This window comes from Aspergillus japonicus, assembly GCF_003184785.1.
Source record: "Aspergillus japonicus CBS 114.51 unplaced genomic scaffold BO86scaffold_139, whole genome shotgun sequence".
Classification (NCBI taxonomy): Eukaryota; Fungi; Ascomycota; class Eurotiomycetes; order Eurotiales; family Aspergillaceae; genus Aspergillus; species Aspergillus japonicus.
The window spans coordinates 1-21,108 of NW_020291776.1; the positions used below are offsets into that span (position 1 = coordinate 1).

The following is a 21,108-nucleotide window of genomic DNA, read 5'->3' on the forward strand; positions in this document are numbered from 1 at the left end:
CCCCCCCCCCTCGCCAAAAACCCCAGCCAGCCAGCCAGCCCCTAACCCTTAACCCCGCAGAACAACCCCTTCTACACAGACAGCAACACCCTCGCCATGCGCAAAGGCAGCGACAACCAGCAAGTCATCACCATCCTCTCCAACCGCGGCAGCGCCAGCAGCAGCTACACCCTCACCCTGACGGGCACTGGCTACGCCGCCGGCACGACCCTGATCGAAGCCTACACCTGCACGACCCTCACCGTCTCCTCCAGCGGCAGCCTCGCCGTCCCCATGGCCTCCGGGCTCCCGCGCGTCTACCTCCCTGCCTCGTCGGTCGACAAAAGCAATCTCTGCGGTAGCTCCTCCAGTCCCACAACCACCGCCACAACCACCCTCAAAACCACAACCACCACCACCTCCTCCTCCTCCAAAACAACAACAACAACAACCTGCGCAGCAACAACCTCCCTCCCGCTCACCTTCATCGAACTCGTAACCACCACCTACGGCGAAGAGGTCTACCTGACGGGCTCCATCGCCGCGCTGGGCAACTGGGCCACGACGGCCGGCACGGGCGGACGGGTGGCGCTCAGCGCGGCCAACTACTCCGCCGCGTATCCGGCGTGGTCGGCCACCGTGTCGGTGCCGCTGGGGACCAGCTTCGAGTATAAGTTCTTCAAGGTCGGGAGCGACGGGAGCACGATCACGTGGGAGAGTGATCCCAATCGGTCGTATGCGGTCACGGCGACGGCGTGTGCGGGGGCTACGGCGACGGTGGTGGATAGTTGGCGGTAGGGGTGGAGACCAACTTAGCTTTGGGGGAGGGCAGGAAATTCGAGTGGGGGGTGGGTGGGAGCGGGTTGGTTGGTTTGAGAGTTGCGGTGGCTCAGGGATCACTTGTTTTTGAAGGCTGGGAAATAGTTTATGTTGGGTCGTACAGGGGGGAGTCAAGCCATTGAGTCTTATCCCGCTTGATAATGGATCTGATTTTACTTGCGTACATACACAGTCCTTTGACTTCTATGATTCTTTCAGGGAGAGAGAGCAAGAATACATAAGGGGATTGGATTGGGATTTTGCATGTTCAAGAGATAAAGTATGTAGAGCTTCATATCTCGAGCTCAAGTGGGGAATTTTAGACTGAGTAATCAAGGGTAGGGTAACAGAGGTATAACGATCATCAAACACGTAAATTCGCCGAGTAGACTCGCCCGGAGACCCGTCTACCGTGTGGTTCGTAGATGGTATTTCAAAGAAGGCGAGGCAGGCGATTATGTAGTTGAACTGTGCAGTTCGGAGAATGGAATGAGGTGGGACGAAGAATGAAGGAACGGGGTATTCGGTATCTCTGGGATGGGAGATGTGGAATGACAAGATATTATGGAAGAAGACGACTAGAGCTAGAAGTGGTGTTGGTTGGGACGGTATGGCTGTATCGAAGGGGAGTATGCCCGTTCGGCTAGTTCGGGGGGTTGGGTTGATGGAGGGTATGGGGTGGAGGAATAAGTATGCGCGGCGGGAGGGGGTTGTGTCATCGGAGCATAGGCTTCCGCTGGAGAGGACATGGCATGTGTGGTGGTGGGAGCGAACATCTGGGCTGTCGAATGCGTTGTCACCGGAGAATACGCCTCAGCGGAGGAAGACAGTGCGTGGGTGACTGGAGAAAAGGCTACATAGCCGTGCTCCGGGGGTACGGTCGTCTCCGGCATGTCGTTCTTTGGCTGTGAAGGATTATGGTTGTGATCGTGGTGAGGATCGTGGTGTTGACGCTCGTGCTCGTTATCGGATACGGCGGCATGCGATTCCTCGAATGGATTGAAGGCCGTGTAGCCTTCATGGCTCGTGGAGCTGATCGGGGACGTGGCTCCCATGGCTGTATTGTGTGCTGCGTCGACGGGCGGTTGTCCAGCGTAGTAGTTATAGATGTGTTCGTGACCTTGATCGTGCTGGTGTTCATAACCGTATGGTTCATCTTCTGGCGGGTGTCTATTGTCAGAATCTTGATGCGAGTCTGTGGCCGATGGGTTGAAGGCAATGTAATCGTTCGTGTTATGCGAGGCTTCGTGCGAGCCAGCAGGGGAGGCTTCACCTATGTGATCAATAGCATGGGGCTCGTCGTGGTGCTCAACGTGGTGCTCAGCGAGGTGCTCAGCATGTTGGTCGAAGTGCTCGTCATAGCTATGGTGTTCAGTTAAAGGCGAAGTGATGTTGGCAGACGGCTTGAACGCGACATAGCCAGCATCTGGGTCATGTGTCGATTGGAGTGTCTCAACCGTGGTGCTACTCAATGCCAGGTGATCTTCATGCTGGCTGTAACCACCGTTGTATCCATCCTGTTCGGGAGCGATATCGCCAGCAAGCGGCATTGGAGAGCTCCGGTCGGCCGGGCTGAACGCAGTATAAGTGTTCTCAGTCCCTGCCCCAACCGGAGACGTCGTTCTTGTCTCCCAGCTTCCCGCCGGAACAATAGGCGGAGGAGATCTCGTATTGCCAGGACCAGCTGGTGTGAATGACCGTCCAGGATATTCATGACCATCCATAGGATATGGGGTGCCACTCAGCTGATTTTGGGGAGAGAATGGCTGATTTGGCATTTCCTCCACAGGGGAACGAATTGCGCCGGGTGTCAATGATCGTGCGTTTGGTCCAGTTGCCGGGCTGTAAGAACGGAAAGGAGTGCTTGACTGTGGATAATAGGCCTCTTGGTTTGCGAAGGGATTGTACCCAACACCAGAGTCCTGCTGCTGGGTCGCATACGGCATGTGACCCTCATCATGCATGGCAGAAGGCGGTCCCGGCGTGTAGTTTGATCGAGACATTGGTGTCTGGATACGTGGCATAGGTGGTGCAGGTGACGCTCGATCCATGCCCCTATATCCCGGAGCAGAAGGCGGGGGAGTGAAATTCTGACGCGACATGGGAGTGTGAGACCGAGGCATCGGTGGGGCTTGTTGCTGAGGACCGGGCGTACGAGTTGACCGCATAGGGATCTGGCTGCGCGGATCGATTGGCTCTTCATACCCCTGAGCTGGGGGCGCCTGGTTGAAGTTCTGGCGTGGTCTCGGAGTCTGGGAAATCGGCATTGGAGCAGGCCCTTGATGAGGAAGAGGCGGCACGGGAGGCGCAGGGGTTCCATGTCGATCCAGGGGGCTGTATGTAGACACGGCAGTACTGCCGGACATAGAAGCAGCATCTGAAAAGGAAGACTGAGTCACCGTGCGACTAAGTGCTGGGGGCTTATCATCGAACGTGGACAGGTCGGGAAGAGTTGGTTTGCGGTCTGGGGCAGCTGTGCCGGGGCGAGACGAGTATGCTGGCAACGTCGTTTGCGTGGTGCTCCGCGAGATGGTCGTGACTATCGGCGTCTTATCATCATCGTGCATCCCAACTGTCGGCAAAGTGGGCTTCCTCTCGATACCCATATTGGGTTGGGTGGGCTTCCGATCCTGGAGGGCCACGCCTTTGGCCAGTGCCTTGTTGACCTTCTTCCGGACAATCTGCGTCAACCGCGAATTGATCTTGCGCTTGCAATATCTCTTCAACGATCCATCTTCGGTGGGAATGTGGTGCCAGAGGAACAATAAGTAGAGTACAACGGCCAGCAGAAGCTTGAGCATTGACAAGACCCAAATGACCAGAGTGAAGATCATGCCGACCAGGACAATGGCCTGCCGAGTGTTGTCTTCCGCCAAGACCTTGATGTTGTGAAAGAGCTGCGAAGCAGTAGATCCGTCCGTACTATCGGTGTTGCTGCCACCCGGGAGCAAATCCATTTGCATGACCGAGTAGAGAGTGATCGCATTGACAACCTGTCGCGGGCCATCGGCGAAGATTGTACTCATCCAGGCTACAACAAGGTCAGTTCCATCATCATCAACCAAACCACAAGACCAAAGGAACTCACATTCAAAAGAGAAGTAAGCAAATAGCGCCACGTACTCCGCGCCCTTTCGACTCTTCGTCAACTCCGCGAAGACCAAGAAGCGCCTCCACCCACGACCATTCTGCCCCATGCGGATACTCTGGATGCGCACCGCGAGCGAATCCAGATAGCTGTGCGCGATGCTCCCGGAGCGCATCGCGCGGATGGCGCGCAGCCAGCGGTAGATCAGCAGGGCGAACGAGACGATGATGCAGACGGCGAAGATCCAGCGCGAGATCTTGAACGGGATCGCCGGCTCAATGGAGCCCGCCCATCGCGAGAACGCCAGCAGATTGACGGCGGTAAAGGTGTCCACGCCGTAGACCGCCACCGAGACCAACAGAAACACATAGATCAGAAAGTACGAGAATCCAGACCAGCAGGATTCGGACTTGAAATCGCTCAGGTTGATATAATCCCATTGTTCCTCCAAGGCCACGGGCCCTTTCTCGCGATCGCCCGAACAGAACATTATAAACGATGAGCACGACGGAAAGTCGAACTATTTGCTGATAAAGAAAAAAAGAGAATGTGTCGTGTGAATTTGGACTTTCGTCGGACCAGCCGGGGAAAGTCAGTCACACGTCGCAGGCGTAGGCGACGTAAGGTCGGTCTCGACAATGGTTTTGTATGCGCCGAGGCAGTTCAAAAGAGCGACGGAGACGGGGGGATGAAGATGGCGGCAAGTCGCGTCAACAGCGCATAGCCGCTGGACAATGGGTGGATGTGTTAATCGACATGGACGAATCGTACCTGAGCCATCGACAGCCCGTCTGCGATATGAGGATAGCGCTGAAACGACAACGTGCGGCGGCAGTAGCAGCAGCAGCTGTCAGCGTAGCGTTAAAGGTGCCAAGATAGGGGGAATGAGTGTTGGGCGCGTGCGATTGATGTGGCTCCTCACCACATACAAGCGGCCAGAGATCGAGGAAGAGACAGCGAGAGAGCGTGTGGGAAAATCAGATCACAGACGGCAGGAAAGAGAAAAAGAGGAATAACTAATATCGACCACCCAAGCGAGAGACACTCGGGGGTCGGGGAAGAGGAATCGCATGAGTAGTGAACTGGTGGGTGTAACTAGAAAGAATGTGGAGAGTTGGCCGTCAGGAATGGGAGAAACCAGGCTGAAAGAAGGTGGCCGGCAAAAAAGATGAAACATGGGGAGGGCGCTTGCCATGCACTAATCAATCTATTGAGCACTGGTCCCTTGGGTCAGCCCAGTTGCTGATGGGGCTAATGGAGCTGGTAACTTGGTAGAAGCCCCCTGATTGCGCTACAATTGCACTAGTTATCGCGTGCAGGAAGATTGAACAGGCACCGTTATCGCCCGAACCCCCTGATCCACTCAAAGATTCCAAGTGCTGCGATCAGCACGGTCCTCCTTGCACGTTGCAACTGGTTCGTCTCCCTGCTTGGCGGTTTCAGAATAACAGTGCTCACTCACAATTTAATTGTTTAATTTGTTATCTTCCTTGATACTCCATACATGAACATCCTGTACTGTACAATATGGCAGACTGAGGGTTGGGGGTAGAAAGCATGAAGCATGAAGCATGAAGCATGAAGCATGACAGTCATCCATCGGCTTGACCGATAAGCTGCCTGCCCCTGAACTCAACAATGCCCATCGACGAAAAGAATGCGATGCTTGACTGAGCCACCAAGAAGGCTGGGCTGATACTAGAACCAGAACCAACGTCGTCATTGCCATAAGCCAACCAAGTCGCCAGATACATGTCCAACAATTTCGACACGCCAAGCTTTGCGCCCCCTCTTCATTCAACAACCGTCATAGACACAACCTACCCGCTCAATCAACGTCACATAGATCGGAGGCAAGTCCGGCTACCCTGCGTCTGGGACGCGGGGTCTTCGCATTCGAGATGCTAATGCGCAGCTTGCGGAGTTCCTCTTCCAACTCGCGGTTCTCCTTGGACCAGCGGATCTGATCCTCCGTGCGTGCTCTCTTCTCCCGGTCGTACATCGACTTGATCATCGAGAAGTCAGCCCGGAGCTTCTCCTCGACCTTCCCTGCGGGACTGGCCACCTTCGCCTTCTCGAGCTTCTCCTTCAACTCGTTGATCGTTGTCTGTTGCTCGGAAACCTTGACCTGGCACTGCTGGAGGACCGTGGTGACAGATCCCACGCTCGCGGTCGGTCGCTTGAGAATCGTCTGCTCGTCGCGGGCTTTCTCCTCCCATTGGGCCAGGCGGACCTCGAGAACCTTGTTGACTCGTTCCGCGGTGTCGGCCCGTTCCTGGCCACGCTGGGCGTCCCTCATCGCCAATCCGACCTGAATCTGGAGGGTTCGGTTCTCCTCGGTGACCTCGGCGAGCTCCTTCTCCTTCATGAACGCCTGGGTTCGCGCCTGCTCAGCCTGGGCGCGCGCTTCCGCCAGAGACATGTTGCCGGCCACATCGCCTTCCTGCATGCTCTGTTGCGCGTTGACTTGGCTGAATTGCGCTTCTGCCAACTGTCTATGAGCTTCGTCGAGGCCGAACTCTAACTTAGCCACCATGAGTTGTCCTTCAATTTCAATCGAGTTATTCTCCTCTCGAAGCGCATTGTTTCTCGCAATGGCGGCGGCAAGCTCCTGCTGCATGGTTTCCAGCAATTGGCTCTGCTGCGGGTTAGCTTCGTGTGAGACCCGGAAAGCCTCATACTCTGCGATGATTTGCTGGTTCTGAGCGAGGGCGGCATCCCGCTCCTGCTGCAGAGTCTCCAGGGACTGGCTATGTTGCAGGTTTGCTTCATGTGTGACCCGGAATGCTTCGTACTCTGCACTGATCTGCTGGTTTTGAGTGAGAAGCTCCTGGTTCTTCATAAGAAGCTCCTGACGTTGGGTTTCACTCTCACGACCGTGCTCCTCTGCAGCGGCCAGGTGCTTCTCAACGTCAACAAGCTTGTCAGCACAGGCCTGTAGTTCATCGGTGCGTGTCTGGAGTGCATCCTTGAGCGATTGCAGTTCCTGCTCCTGCTCCTGGTTGAGACGTTTCTGGCTTTCAATCGCAGCTTGCTGATTGTCTCCCTCTGCGGCAAGCAGACGTGACTCAACGGAAAGACACCTTTCAGTCCAGATGTTTAGTTCGTCGGTTCGGCTCTGAAGTTCATTCTTAAGCTTCTGGCTTTGAGCATCGCGCTCGGCTTCGTTCTGTTGACTATGCTTTCGAGCCGTGGTCAGTCGTTTTTCTGCGGCTGCGAGCTTATCAGTCCGGATCTGAAGCTCAATCTTCAGTGACTGGATTTCCTGGCTCTGGGCAAGTTTCTGTTCACGCTCGGGCTTGGCCTGTCGACTATGCTTTCGAGCAGCGGCCAGTCGCTTCTCTGCATTTGCAAGCTCATCGGCGCGGGTCTGGAGTTCGCTCTTCAGAGATTGGAATTCCTGGTTCTGCATATGGGTCTGTTCGTGCTGGGCTTTATCCTGTCGGCTATGCTCTTTAGCTTCGGCCAGTTGCTTCTCTGCATTCGCAAGTTCATCGGTGCGGGCTTGGAGTTCATTCTTCAACTGATCATGTTCCAGTTCGCCCTGCTGACTACTCTTCTCTGCGGTAGCCAGCCGCTCTTCCGCAGCTGCAAGCTCATCGGTACGGGTCTGAAGCTCATTCTTCAACGACGAAAGCCCCTGGGTCAACAGCTTCTCGCATTCAATCTCCACACGTCGGCCACGCTCCTCCGCAGCGGACACGCGAGTCTCAGCCTCAGAGAGCTTGTCGGTGAGGACCGTCAGTTCATCGGTGCGAGTCTGGAGCTCATCCTTGACCGTCTGAAGCTCCTTCTTATTCCTAGCGTTGCTCTTCTTCTTCACGCCAGCCAGCTGCTTCTCCAGCTGCACGATACGGTCTTTCAGGAATTGCTCTCGTGCCGCGTCCACTTCATCCACGACGACAAACTGGGCCTCCGCTCTGGCCATGGTGAGGTTATTTTCCAGCTGGACGACCTTCTTCCTCAACTCGTCGATGATGCCCGCGTGTGCGTTTTTTGCTTGGCGGAGCGCGCTCTCGACCCTGCGGGAAGTCAAGTCGGTCTGGTGACGAACCGTCTCCTCCAGCCGCTGCTTCTCCGCCTGGAACTCTGCCTCCTTCGTAGCCATGCACTGCTGTAGTTGCTCATTCGCACTCTCGAGGGACTTGGACAGATTCCATAGATACGTCTCGCATTCAGTGGGTTGGGGCTCGCCGTCCACCACCGCCGGCACCGCCCCCCGGCGGAGAGCGGCAACTTTGTTGCAGAGGGTATAGAAGAGCGACAGCCCTATAACAAGGGCTGGGATCAAGACAGCCATCAAAGCCAGAAGGCGGAGGTGGCGGGCCTCGCTGTCCACAGGCGGCACCAGCCACTGCGCGCGGTCTTTGAGCGTTTCGTACAGCTCCAGGCCCGTCTCCACGCCGGAGCAGCGGTAGCTCGCCAGCCACTGCTCTCTGCCCCAGCGATCCGGTAGCCCACTTCGCGCGATGGCGGCAAGACAGTCTTCGTATTGGCCCCGCCCGATGGGACCGAAGCCCGCGGTCATGCCAGTCAAATAATGGTTGCCTGGTATCAGAGCAGAAATGTACATCCACTTGGACAAGAGCGCCAGAGCCCAGAGGCGACATATGCCACTCAGGGGGCGGTTGGACGGAAAGAACCAAAGGACTCCAACCAAGGTAAGTTGAAACAGGCTAGATTTGAGGATGGCATCCTGGGTGTTCTCGTAGCACAACCTATAAAAGCTCTGGCGAGACTCCTGGCTGGAAAGCTGCTGGAGCACCCAGTGGATGCTCTGGAGCAAGGAGCGGACGGGCGAAATGATGAATCGTTGGGCCCCGGTCAGGGTCAAGGGAGCCAAGTCCGGCAGGAGAATCATCATGAATGTGGTAAGAATTATGGCTTGGAAGAGTAAGGTGCCCCCGTTGGTCAGATCGAGGTACGTCAGCACGTCGAGGCTGGAGGCGTGCTCGGGATCGGTGACCTGCCCGTAGAAGAAGAGCTGTTCCGCGGCGTTCGACATCTTGTCGACGAGGTCGAAATTGAAGCTCAGGGGGTTTGTGTGGAAGGTTTTATGAAGTGACGGTGTTGAAGTGATGAGACGATTGGCCTTAGAGGTCTGTGGTATGGTCAGTGGGCGCTGCTCGCTTCTTGAGTAGGGAGTGGTAAAGATGGAGGGCTTACAGGTAGGTAGAAGTAAGATGATGAGAGATAGGTCGAGATTCTTTGGAAGCTTGGAGAGTTCTGTTCTTCTGTGAAGCTGTCACAATATGCGTCTGTCTGGCCGTCGAAGCTTCCCTCGGTGTCGGTGTCACCAGAGCAAGCCTCTTCAGGCCCCCAGACCTACGTCTGAGACTCTCAAGCGTGTTTTGCAGAGGAAGAAATCTTGTCTTTCAGCTCTGGGAAGAATGGAAAAGGTAAGAAAGATGGTAAGTTTGGGAAAGAGATCGGTGGTTTGAAGGAGAGAGAGATGTAGAAGAAAGATGGTGAGAGGTGAGGCGAAGAAGGAGGGAGCTGTGGGAGGAAGAAAGATAAATATTGTGGAGTGATAGAAGAAGTTATTTGTAGAGGTGAAGGAGAAAGTGAGGGTCGGTTGCTACGGAGAGTGAGGGAGTATCAGGTGAATATCAAACTTATGTTGTCGTGGGGAGAACCAAGTATCATCGCCCATAGTAACATGATCACTTCACACTTCCAGGCACACATGTTTCAAAACAAGAGCACTACCAAAGTGACTATGACATAGAGGCAGAGACCACTTAATATACTACTTGACCATCAAAGAACAAATCTACCAGCTTGTAACTATACACAACTAGCTAGAACGCAGAAAGCAAGCATTGTATATGAAAGAACCCTGCCATACAAGCTTGATAGATCAAAGAACTTTTGCTGTATTCCACAAAGCATTGCTACTTTATATGCATATATACAAACACCAAGTGGCTCTGCCCCATTAGATTGGTCTGCCTCCTCATCCATACCACCAGGCTAATATCTACCCGTTCTTATCTACTTGGACCCAACTATTATACGTAGTGATATATCTTGATCGTACCTCCGTGCTACTCAAGCCTGATTCTTCTTTGGCATCCTGGGCAAGCCCAGCCACAGCAGCAAGATTCCTCCAGAGAGTCCGATGATGAAGGGCTGCAACACTTTGACTCCGCGTGCCTGCGCAATAGCACCCACAGCGAACGGCAGAATAGCAGCCCCTCCGCCGCCAAACGCGGCAGCGAACCCAATGGCACTGACGTGCAGATGGCGAGGGAGGAGCTTGGTTGCCACCACTACCGCGGCCGGGAAGAACGGTCCTAGGAAGAACCCTTGCAGAGACACGGCCACCGCGGACGAGTAGAAGTTCGGGACCAACCAGAGGACAAGACCTGCGGCGATAGCACAGCAGGAGTATACCTGTGGAGGGACGAGGTCAGAAAGAACCGGGCATGGGTCATATTTTAGGAATTGAGAGGTGGAATGTTGGACTTATGGATCCTAGCACGGCGAAGAATAGCTGGACTGTGCAATACAATGGGAAAAGGAAACATACTATGATTGCCAACTTCTCGCCAATGCGCGGGGTGATAAATCCGAGCGCCATGCGCCCGACAGTGATTCCAAGCCAGAACCCGGTAGCGGTCATCCCACTTGCGAAGGACTGACCATGGCGGACCTGGATCATGAATGTCACTATCCAGCCGCCGAGAGCGACTTCGATGCCGACATAGCCCAGCAGGAAGATGGCACAGATCCAGGTAACCCGCGCATAAGACTTCTTGAACAGCACTTCACGAAGCCCCGCCTTGTTCTCGTCATCTGACTGTGGCTCTCTCGCTTTGTCTCGTTCTGCCGATGCATCCCAGAAGGCTGAGGCACAGACGGCCAGTTCAGTGGCCGCGCAGGCGATCTGCGGACGTCGAAAGAAGAAACAGGTAAGCAAAAGCTGAGTGACACAGAGGCCGGATGACGTTTTGTGGGGAACACCAGAACACCAGTCTTACCAGGATATAGTAGTAATAGTACCACGGAAGATGGGCCTTCGTGATCAACGACGTTGCGATTAGAGGGCTGATCACACCTCCAACGCCGTAGAGCCCGTGCAGCAGGCCCAGAATCTGGTTAGAGTCGGCCATGTTACCTATCCATGCATTCCACGAGGCATCCCCAAGTCCATTTCCGAAGCCTGCGAAGATAAATGAGACGACCAGGACCGGATACGGAGGGTGACAGCAGTTGATGATATACGCGATCACATGACAACTCGGCGTCAACACGGCCACGCCTCGACGGCCTAATTTGTTGTGAATTCGGCTGTTCAGAAACGCAGCCGCGGTGTAGCCGACTAGCGGTGAGAAGAAGACGAGCGACACCACAGTGTAGGAGAGGCGGTAGTAGCTTTCCAGCTGCGGCAATTGTTCAGTGGCGATCACACAGCTCTATGACGGTCGAAATGCTTACATAGGGAATAAGAGGCTACTATGGTCAGCTTCGATCAATTTTCCAGGTGACAAGGGTATTGCTGACCACTCACCCCGTAGGCGGCATCATTCATACCCATGACCAGGAAACTCCAGAAGGTGGCGAGGGTCTTGAAGACATTGGAGCGAGGATGGTTCCATCGCTCAGCCTCGTGGAAGACTTGCGCCGGTTCCTCGTTGGAGTCGAGAACATTCGCCTGGTTCAGGTTGCTGATGGGAATCGACTCCTCCATTCCAGCCATGTTGGGGTCAAAAAAAAAAGTCCAAGTGGAGGAGTGCGTTTGGACCCAGCAGAGTGAGGGGAAGCTCGCAGGAATATATATGAGGGTCACTGCCGTGCCAAGGCTGCCAAGTTGGTAGCAATGATGATTCCGATTCAATGGTTGATAGGTTAGCGGTGGAGACCCCATACTGGGTCCCTGGGCCCTGAGCCAGCCCTCAGGGCATGCTGGCTCATTACCCATTTTAGGCTTATTTGCACGAATCCCCACCATTTTACCTGGCAATCGCCGTGTCTGGTATGAGGTCACCTCACAATGTGCAAATCTCGCAGTCATGGCGGTGCCAACACGAGACCACAGCTCTCTAGATGTATATAATCGCTTTGGTCGGTCTTTTATCCTTATCTGATCAAAGGGGACTCCTTGCATCAAACTTTATCTAAGATTTTCTTGATTGACACTCACTCCCCTGGTCGGTTACACGGCATCATACACAGTAAGATGATTGGAGTCTGAACATGCAGTTTGCTTTCGACCCGGTCTTCATCCGGCTGGCCTTGAGCTCCCATACATACACGTAGTGAACACAATTCTATCAGGAGTGAATCAGCATGCACATGGAAGCACTGTTACGCATGTACAATTTGGTGCGATCATGATGCCGACGATACCACTGTACTCAGATAGATGAACTGGATACACGGTCTGATTGAAGCGATGACAACGGGTCTGCGATGAATCAAAAAGGTGTGGGATTCTGTACGCATGACGTAGGTTGGACGGATAGATAAAAAAGCATCGAGCAGGAAAAAAGACAAAAAAAGAAATATCACATTGCATCATCCGTGAATCGAACACGGGCCTCATCGATGGCAACGATGAATTCTACCACTAGACCAATGATGCTGGTTGATATGTTCTACAAAGTTAATAATTACTATGTAATAACTGCATCCAACGAGGAGAAGACAAAGCCTACCTACTAAGTCCTGTCCGCTTGCCTTATACCAGTGCCGCTACTTTTGTAAGGACGGTATATAACTGGGTACACTCTCCTCTCTATGAAGGCCATATGCACATGTGTCAGTCTTTTTGGCTTTGAGCAGAATAATGACGCGGAATCTTCCTAATCTTCTCAAGCATCCCTTCAAGGCGTTTTGCCAGTCGCCCTGGGCATTGTCGTCCGCCCTTCCACCCTGAATTGACCCGTCCTTGCTGATTGAAGAGGAGAACTCTCCCTACTACGAACCAGCCTTTACTTATCCGGCGCGGATCGGTGAAATACTTAATGACCGGTATCAGATTGCGACCAAGCTTGGCCACGGAAGCTGATCGAGTGTGTGGCTTGCAAGGGACCTTCACCAGTTCGTATTGGCCTAATCACCTTTTTTTTGAGGTATATACTGACTGTTTAGGTGGCGCTGGTCGAACGAGCGATATGTGGCTCTGAAAATTAACTCCAATAACTCCCACGCACGGAAAACTGCTGGTGACGTTGAGCTGGAGGTCCTGCGGCATATAACGAGGGCGAACCCTCAACATGAGGGTTGGTCTTTCGTTCGAAAATTACTCGACTCGTTTTCGGTCCAGGGAATCGCAGGGAATCATGTATGTCTCGTCTTCGAACCTTTACGTGAGTCACTGGGAAAATATTGCCAACGATGGCAAGATCGCGTGATGCCACCGGAGATCTTCAAAATCATCCTCCAAGAAATACTCCAAGCGCTTGAATATCTCCACACGGAATGTCATATCATTCATACCGGTAGGAATTCTTGTTTGTGTGATAGTGATCAATATGGTTCTCACTCGGAAGTAACAGACTTAAAGCCGGATAACATCATGGTACGACTGGAAGATTGGGAGCTCTTATCCCAGAATGCTCGAGATGAGTTTGAAAACCCACTGCCTCAGAAGCATTGCAACGATGGCCGCATTATCTATCTATCCCGTACGGACTATGGACCGCTGAAGGACATCATCGGACTGATTGAAGTCGTCGACTTTGACCTAGCAGTCCAAGGTGATATTCCTCAGGATGGCTGTATCCAGGCGGAGGTATATCGTGCGCCAGAGGTCATCCTTGATAGAGGGTACACGTATAGTGCTGATATATGGAGTCTGGGAGTTATGGTACGCGGTGCCCCCCCCCCACAAACACATACTAGCACAGACAAACTAACCATTGGATAAAGCTATGGAATTTTCTAGAAGGACGAACACTGTTTGAATCAGTGGATCCCCGCACCGTTGAAGTCTATGATGATGAAACGCATATTTTGTATATAACGTCGCTTTTGGGTCCTGCCCCTAAAGACTTTGTTCGCCGCGGCAAAAAGACATCGATGTTCTATACGGCTGCTGGTAAGTGAGTCCTTCACTTGAATATCTTAGATAGAACTAACACTACATTTCAGGAACACTCAAAAAGGAAGACCTGGTCCCTAGTAATTATAGCTTTGAAAGCACTATCTCCCTGTTTGATGGGGAAGAAAAGAGGATGTTTATTAGCTTCGTCAACCGGATGATCAAATGGAAACCCGAAGAGCGAAGTACGGCGGCAGAGCTACTACAGGATCCATGGCTTCATAACGATTATCCGCAAACATAAGGCTGTCTTCCATCTTTGTTCAGCGATTATTACATCAAACACGGCAAGGGTAAGCTAATATCTGAGGGGTAGACTTGGGGGGTAGCAGGGCATTAGGAAATGCAGGGACATCAGAGCAGGTGGAGACAAATAAGCCAATAACACCTAATAAACACCATCCTTACTTTTCTGCTAAGGTGGTGATTAATTAAAACAATATGATTTCCTCAAACAAGTAAAACACTTACCAAGAACTTCCCTCAGTTCACAGCAAATATTCAGATTAAGCGCAGCCAGACCGGCCTTCTGTCTTATCACACACACTAGTGCACCAATGTATGTACATACTGTACAGTACTAAACAACATGGCGAGGACGTGTACTACAGTACGGTCGCTCCGCGTATGATTAAGGCACGAGACTCTCGAATAAGCGATAATGCATCTTCCATTTACTCTTACAGTAGTCAGCCCGACTCCTCTAAATCATATTTTCCGTTTTCATCGACCTCGAATCCCTATCTCACAAATTGCGAATATTTCCCTCGATGCGTATACTTCCTCCCGGGAAAAAAAGGAGTGCTATCTATACTGCTTTCCGAGCTTTCTTACAAAAATCAAATGAAGCCAGTCGAATAAATATACTGCGTCACCCACTGCTCTGTCCAGCAGAGTCCACTTCAAGCACATACTGTGCGGGTTATTCTGGCGCGAGAAGAGGCGCATCCTCGGCGTGCAAATCACCACTCTTAGAGCCATGCCCACGCCGCTTGCGACGACGTTTCTTCTTCGATCCGCTGCCATCGCCATTGCCGAGATTGACTATCTCCCCATCCTGTTGAACAGGGAACTGGGCATGGGCACTAGCTTTGGGTGTATCCGACTCGGAGGAGCTGGTGGCGGTGCTAGTGGTGTGGAGAACTACTTTGCGGATGCCGTTGACGTCGACCACCTGCTCCGTAATGCTACCACTGCGGGCGGGGCCCTTGTGTCGGTAGCTGCCGGGCCGGAGACGATCAGAGAGTTCGGAGTCGGTCGACTGGAAGCTATGCGCCGGGCTGTTGCTCTGCTGCGCACGAGTGCTGGGTCGGGTGTTATCATCCTGTTCCTCATGAACAGCTTCCGGTATGGAAACTGCCGGTCCGTCGGTCATCCGCACCGTATCGGATAGGGAGCGACCATGACCTAACGTGCCGTAGCCTGCCCGAACGGCATATACACCGTCTCGCGCATCCATTCCGCTTTGCACCAATCCGGCACCGATGCCGCCCTGCAAGCCAGAAGTAGTGCTTCTGACCAAGCCGTCCGCGCTCTGGCGAGACTCTAGATCAGTATGGCCAGACCGCGAAGGAGAGGCACTCCGCTTGATCTTCACACTCTGATATCTGGTCTGGCGAGGCCGGCTGGCAAGATTTGACGGGCCGAGATGCTTCAAGTGCTCACGAATTTCGTCCGTCGCACCTCGATGAGTTATAAAGCCATCAGTGGAGTCGGAATTCTTGTCTAAATGGGGACGACGAAACTGGAAACGAGGCAAGGGCGCTTCGACAGAGCTTCGCCGATTCTCCTTCGAGGAACCGTTGGTCGGGGGTTCCGCGGTGGATTCGCCTTCGATGTCGATCAGCGGTCCACCTGATTCGGCAGGCAGCATCGGGGGATCTTCCACAATCCGGCCTTTAGGGACTCGAGATTTGGGAGCCGGAGCCATACGACGGATCGCCTTGTGAACGTCGACGAAAACATCGGATTCATCGATGATCTCCCTATAATACGATTAGCCATGCTCGTTCTCCGATGTAGATGAGTTACATACTCTCCAATCAATTCCTCGATCACATCTTCCAAGGTGACCACGCCCAAGGCGCCGCGATCTTCACCCGGATACTCCGATACGAGAACCATGTGAGACTTGCCCTCTTGGAAGAAATTGACGATGTCCAGACAGCTTGTCTCCGGGCGCGTCTCCGGAAGAGTGGCTAGGGCGAAATCCCGGACCCGTTTGCAATCTTCGGGATCATAAGTGATGAGCATCTTGACCAACAGCATGCCGACGAAATTCATGTCATTGTCGGGCGCATGAATGGGGATGCGGGAGTATCCCTGGGACAAAATAAGATCCATGGTTTCTTCGTCGAGTATAGTGTCCGCGGACATGGTAAAGACATCTTCCATGGGAGTCATGATGCTGCCCACGGACTTGTCCTTGAGGTCCAAGACAGCGCTGATGATCGTGACCTCATCCGAGTTGAGCTGCTCCCCAGCTTCACCCAGGGTCTTATGCAGCGTAACCAGGGTTTTGAGGCCCGCTTTCTTGTAAATGGTTCCGTGGTCTTCTCCCAGCAGCTTGTCGAGTAATTTGGCAACAGGATAGGCCACGGGAGACATGATGTACATAAGCGCCAAGACGCAGGGGGCCATCCATGCGCCGATAGGCAACCCGTACCGGACGCAAATGGATTGAGGCACGATTTCGCCAAAGATCACTAAACACATCAGGCGGACGATAAGCAAGGACCTCGCGCGCCAAGGAAGAGGGATTTTCCCGTACCAATCAGGACTGTACTGCCGAGCACTGCTGGCCAGCCACCTCCCAGTGACCGATCGAGCACAATTGGAAGAGTTTCGTTGGTGATCACGTTGCTGAGAAGGAGAGTCACCAGCACCCAGTGCTTTCCCCGCTGCAACAGTCTCAGCACGCTTGCTGCGTTTTTGCGTTCGCCCTCTTCACCAGAGGTTTGGATAACTTGTAGATAGACTTCATCCTAGATTCCCCGCGGGGGTGCATTCCCCAGAAATTAGCCTCCCGAAGATGCTCGCAATGCGATGAATGAGGTCAAGGTAGACACGAAGGAGGAAAATAAAAAAAAATACCTGGCCCATTAAAGCTATCGTCAGACCAGCAAATGCACCACCGCTCAAGACCAGAGCAGCGGCAACTCCGAGATAGAGCCATAGACTAGGGTCGCTTGGAGGTTTGGGATCGACTTCGGAATGAATGACATAGGTAGGAGCGGCGGAGATGAGAGGCAGGTTCACACAGGCGAGAGTCAACAGCTTGGCAAGACCGAGGACGAGAGGCCGGGCGGCCAGGATGCGGGTGGATGGGGATATCGCCATCACCGATGGGACAGATGAGAAAGAGGAATCTCAAAGAAAAAGGGAAGGAGGGCCCTGAGCCTGGGCTACAACAGGGACATATTTATTTTAAAGACTAAGCAGTAGCGGCGGATTTTCAGTTTGGGGGAGGGGGGTGGGTGGGTGGGTGTGGGAGGGGATGAGATGCAGAGAGAAAGAGTGAGAGTAAAAGGTTCACGTTGCCTTAGTGGTCGGGCTAAGAAGGGCGCGGCGTGCGATCGGGTCAGTGCCGTAGTGGATAGAGTGACGTCGCCCCCCGTCAGGAAATAGGGAGAAAGGCGGCACAGGAGGTTAAGGAGGCGATCGCTTGTCTCCTATAATTTATAAATATGATTTGAATAAATCTTGTTCAGGAGTACAGTACAGAAGAGGGTCCCCAGGGGGAAGGGTTTCGCTTTGTGAAACTACCGGAGAACCCCATAGTATTACGATAAGAAGGACAGGAATTGAATTCTGGAAAGAAAGAAACTCAGCTGCAGTTCTGAACAGGGTCTAGCCCGGCGGAAGGAGTTTTTGGAAGCTGATGATGGAAGAAGGGCTGATTGATACCTGAGGTATCCACGGGAAACAGCCGGTCGCGGCCATGCTTGTCAGGCTCTCGCCTCGTTACGATTTCGATGAGAGAAAGGAAAGATCCGGGTAATCTGCCTTCAGACTCTCACCAATCATATGCAGGAACTGCGATCTTAACCCAGAAGCTGGTCCGTGCCCCGTGACAGCGGTTTGCATTTGGAGAATGAGTCAGCCGTATAACCCTCTGTACATATGCTGTGGTACAAACAACTTAACCATCTAAGGGACCACACTTGGTCATTTTGGGATATAATAACTAAAATCTAGTAATGTTTCAACCTAAGCGCGTGGGGTATATGCTGCAAACTTTTCTCGATAGTCTCATTTCTTTCTCTTGTCCTTACCTCGTATCGAAATAGCTTCGTGTCTTGCTGGGAAGGCATTGACCTAACCGGAGACAGCATGAGAGCACGTGTTATGGGTCTCAGTGCCTTATAAGATGTGTGGGGGGAGGGGCAGGGGAAGGGGAGTGGAGGACGAGCTCAAGCTTGCCAACCGACATATCCACAACCTCAGCTCGTCAACTACAAAATGGCGCTCCTCCGGATCTCGTATGTCGACTGACACAAGCTTAAAATCCTGCTGTTGTTCTGGAAATCTTTCTCGAAACTTGTTCGCCACATACGGTTCGGATTTGTGATCAAGATGAGGACCGGTGTTTGGCAAATTCAAAGGAAAATAAGAGTAACATTAGACTACCTAGTCATTAGAGACATGAAAGATTCAAATAAGTAGCACTAGCCTACTGAGAGGGGCCCTGTGTGTCTTGTCTCCACTACTTCAGAGCCCAGGCCAAACCCCGGGCCAGCGCTAATCATGAAGTGCTCTGATCTATAACAGTAGTGGACTAGCATCATCTACCGGAACGAGTTGCCTGCACACGTGCCCTCATTCTGTTTCAGGCTATGGTCTACGGTCTACACAAAGAACACCGCTTTAGCGAGCCCTAAGTGGAAGTAGTTCAGAAAAATCAAGAGCAACCTTCCTCCTCTCGTGGTTTTTACATTTGGGACAGGTCAAAAGCTGGATCTATGTCTGACTGTCTCACTGTGACTGAGACCCACAGCCGGAGACTGAGCCCGCGTAGGATGTGTATTGGACAGCTCATGAAGACATCGGTTACACACAGACAATCCATACGAGCTGAGTGGGAAGAGCTCTTGCACTTTGCGGTTGCACTTTGCGGTCGATCGACCAGGGGTGCCGATTGATTACATCCGTAAAATAGCCAATCAAACATGTAGATCGTTGTGATTGTTTGATCTAAGCTTTTGCCATACTAAAGTATGTACAAAGATGTACCCTACCACAACTCCAAAGTGTAATGCTCGAAAGATAGTGCGGAAAACCAAGAGGCAGCGGAAACAAACGACGTCGACCAAATCATGTACTCATCAAATGATGCAGATAGAACATACGCATGAGTTTATTGCAGGAGAGGATCCTGGACGTCATGTTAGCTTGGTCACTTAAATCATAAAGGGGAGGACATACGCGGAAGTGTTTCTGGTTGTTGCCTGCGCGGTTGACCCGAGCCATGTGCCGCATCTCTTGTCGAATAGCCCGAGTGCGCTCCTTACGCTCGCTTTCCACAACGAGGCGTTTCTGGGTGTCGGAAACACCGATCATGCCCGTACCGCCGTTGGCACGGGTGATGAGGGCTCGATTGAGGTTACGACCACGAGGCTTCTCATCCACGTCCATAGCCTCACCGTTCTCGATGGCGAGTTGGTGGGCCGCACGCTCGTCGGCAGAGGGGTAGTTGTGGAGGTTCTGGCGATAGTACTTGGCAAGGGAGCGGTGACCGACACTCTTTCCAGAAGGAAGGTGGAGTTCATAATCAGTGGCGTAGACCACGGGTGCGCTCTTGCGGTTGTCCAGCTCATCTTCATCGACGGATGACGCGGAGGTCTCAGTCTCCCAGCCCTCATCTTCGCCCTCAATCTTAACTCCTCCTTCCTCGGGCGTCTCGCTAGTCGTCGACTCCCAATCACCCTCGTCATCGGAGTAAGTGCTACGGAAATCATAGTACTGGCCGATCTCAATCTGCTCATCCTCGGACTCGAAAGCGATCATGCAGTGACCCTTGTCTTTCATGTGGGTGCGGATAGCGGCGGGGCTGTTCTTGATCACATGACAGTAGGTGCATTCGCTGTTCTCGTTGATCTTGCGGTAAAGGTAGTTGAGGAGACCCTCCAAGTCAGACAGATACTCCTTCTCCGGGATGAACATGCCGTGGGCTTTAAGCATGTGCTCAGTGTTCTCCTGGATATCGGCTGCCGTGTTGGGGCAGAACAAGCAACGGGCAGACGAGAAAGAGTCGTCGGACATCTCCTCGTCTTCACCCTCTTCATTTTCCTCTTCAATGGTGGCCTCCTTCAGAGTATCAGCCACCTTAGACACCTCTGCCTCACCGACGCGCTGGGGCTTGTTGATAGGCTCGCCCAAGGAGAAAGTGGAGCTCATGACTGACGAGGCATCGTCGGCATGTTCGCGTTTCATACGTGCTTCGCGGGCCTTGTGCTTGGAGCTCTTGATATGGTTTTGATATGAGTTTTCGCTGTAGAAGGTCTTCTGGCAGGCGACGCAAGTCGTTTCAAAGGCGGCCTTGGCGGCGGCGGCAGTGGTGGTCGCTTTGGCGGCAAGAACCTTCTCGTTGAAAGTTTCCTGAGACACGGGAGGCAGAGACGCAATGCGACGCTTCATGTTATACAAGCTGGTTTGTAGGTGTCAGTCGCTGAGCTCAACAAAAGGCATGTCGGCTTCCAACTTACTGCCAGTCGCGGCGCATGTGGTCCCGCTGCGCATCGCTGCCGCGAAAAGCAACAAGACAAGTGTTGCAGGTGTACGGAAGGGATGCCATTTTTTATTTGGATGTGACAAAGAGTGGCGCTCAGCAAAATGGGTATCACGAAAGATAGAAAAGTCGTGGAAGACGGGTGAAAAAAAGTCGTTAGGCGGTTGTGGGTGTTATCAAAGCGGGGTATATATTTTCTTCACTGAACAAAAGTGCACCTCACAGGACAGCAGCTCAATAAAAACAACTACTGTATTCTCAAATAAACTGGAGCAAGGGAATCCAGCTAGACAAAAAGTTGTGACGAGGAGGGTGGTGTGAGAAACAACCAGAAGTTGAGATATTCGCCCCTCGGAGAGTATTGATAATCAGTGCCGATAACTAATTAGTGTTTCGTCCGACTTTTTGCATGCCTGAAAATCCTCGCCTTGCCGCTTTTAGCTGGAA

The 21,108-nt window shown here is 52.8% G+C and overlaps 6 protein-coding genes and 1 non-coding gene across 7 annotated transcripts; 2 read left to right on the forward strand and 5 right to left on the reverse strand.

The window, feature by feature from the left end:
* Positions 1-432: 432 nt before the first annotated feature.
* On the forward strand, positions 433-771 carry BO86DRAFT_279533 (carbohydrate-binding glycoside hydrolase; the record flags this gene model as incomplete). Its single annotated transcript, XM_025667315.1, has 1 exon — positions 433-771. A coding segment is annotated over one exon (339 nt), but the record flags the coding sequence as incomplete, so codon positions are not given.
* Positions 772-5,714: 4,943 nt separating this feature from the next.
* Positions 5,715-9,027, reverse strand: BO86DRAFT_374117 (uncharacterized protein; the record flags this gene model as incomplete). Its single annotated transcript, XM_025670411.1, has 4 exons — positions 8,504-9,027; positions 7,626-8,155; positions 6,552-6,806; positions 5,715-6,404 (listed from the first exon to the last, which is right to left on the reverse strand). Exons 1-4 carry the CDS (start codon positions 8,889-8,891, stop codon positions 5,715-5,717), a joined length of 1,863 nt encoding a protein of 620 aa, XP_025521699.1. The 5' UTR covers positions 8,892-9,027.
* A 735-nt stretch (positions 9,028-9,762) lies between these two features.
* On the reverse strand, positions 9,763-11,673 carry BO86DRAFT_350723 (putative MFS transporter). Its single transcript, XM_025669392.1, has 5 exons — positions 11,400-11,673; positions 11,327-11,341; positions 10,870-11,271; positions 10,419-10,775; positions 9,763-10,282 (listed from the first exon to the last, which is right to left on the reverse strand). Exons 1-5 carry the CDS (start codon positions 11,586-11,588, stop codon positions 9,938-9,940), a joined length of 1,308 nt encoding a protein of 435 aa, XP_025521700.1. The 5' UTR covers positions 11,589-11,673; the 3' UTR covers positions 9,763-9,937.
* Positions 11,674-12,402: 729 nt separating this feature from the next.
* On the reverse strand, positions 12,403-12,473 carry BO86DRAFT_t322. The gene has a single exon. It is a non-coding gene; the product is annotated as a tRNA-Gly (tRNA).
* A 204-nt stretch (positions 12,474-12,677) lies between these two features.
* Positions 12,678-14,178, forward strand: BO86DRAFT_423654 (putative protein kinase; the record flags this gene model as incomplete). Its single annotated transcript, XM_025675411.1, has 5 exons — positions 12,678-12,748; positions 12,983-13,332; positions 13,390-13,700; positions 13,763-13,931; positions 13,985-14,178. The coding sequence occupies 5 exons, from the start codon at positions 12,678-12,680 to the stop codon at positions 14,176-14,178; spliced, it is 1,095 nt and encodes a 364-aa protein (XP_025521701.1).
* A 411-nt stretch (positions 14,179-14,589) lies between these two features.
* On the reverse strand, positions 14,590-17,410 carry BO86DRAFT_393960 (putative DUF21 and CBS domain protein (Mam3)). Its single transcript, XM_025673132.1, has 4 exons — positions 17,028-17,410; positions 16,705-16,918; positions 15,970-16,639; positions 14,590-15,919 (listed from the first exon to the last, which is right to left on the reverse strand). The coding sequence occupies exons 1-4, from the start codon at positions 17,271-17,273 to the stop codon at positions 14,857-14,859; spliced, it is 2,193 nt and encodes a 730-aa protein (XP_025521702.1). The 5' UTR covers positions 17,274-17,410; the 3' UTR covers positions 14,590-14,856.
* A 1,455-nt stretch (positions 17,411-18,865) lies between these two features.
* Positions 18,866-21,057, reverse strand: BO86DRAFT_350730 (putative C2H2 finger domain protein). Its single transcript, XM_025669393.1, has 3 exons — positions 20,639-21,057; positions 19,359-20,580; positions 18,866-19,308 (listed from the first exon to the last, which is right to left on the reverse strand). The coding sequence occupies exons 1-3, from the start codon at positions 20,725-20,727 to the stop codon at positions 19,291-19,293; spliced, it is 1,329 nt and encodes a 442-aa protein (XP_025521703.1). The 5' UTR covers positions 20,728-21,057; the 3' UTR covers positions 18,866-19,290.
* Positions 21,058-21,108: the final 51 nt, after the last annotated feature.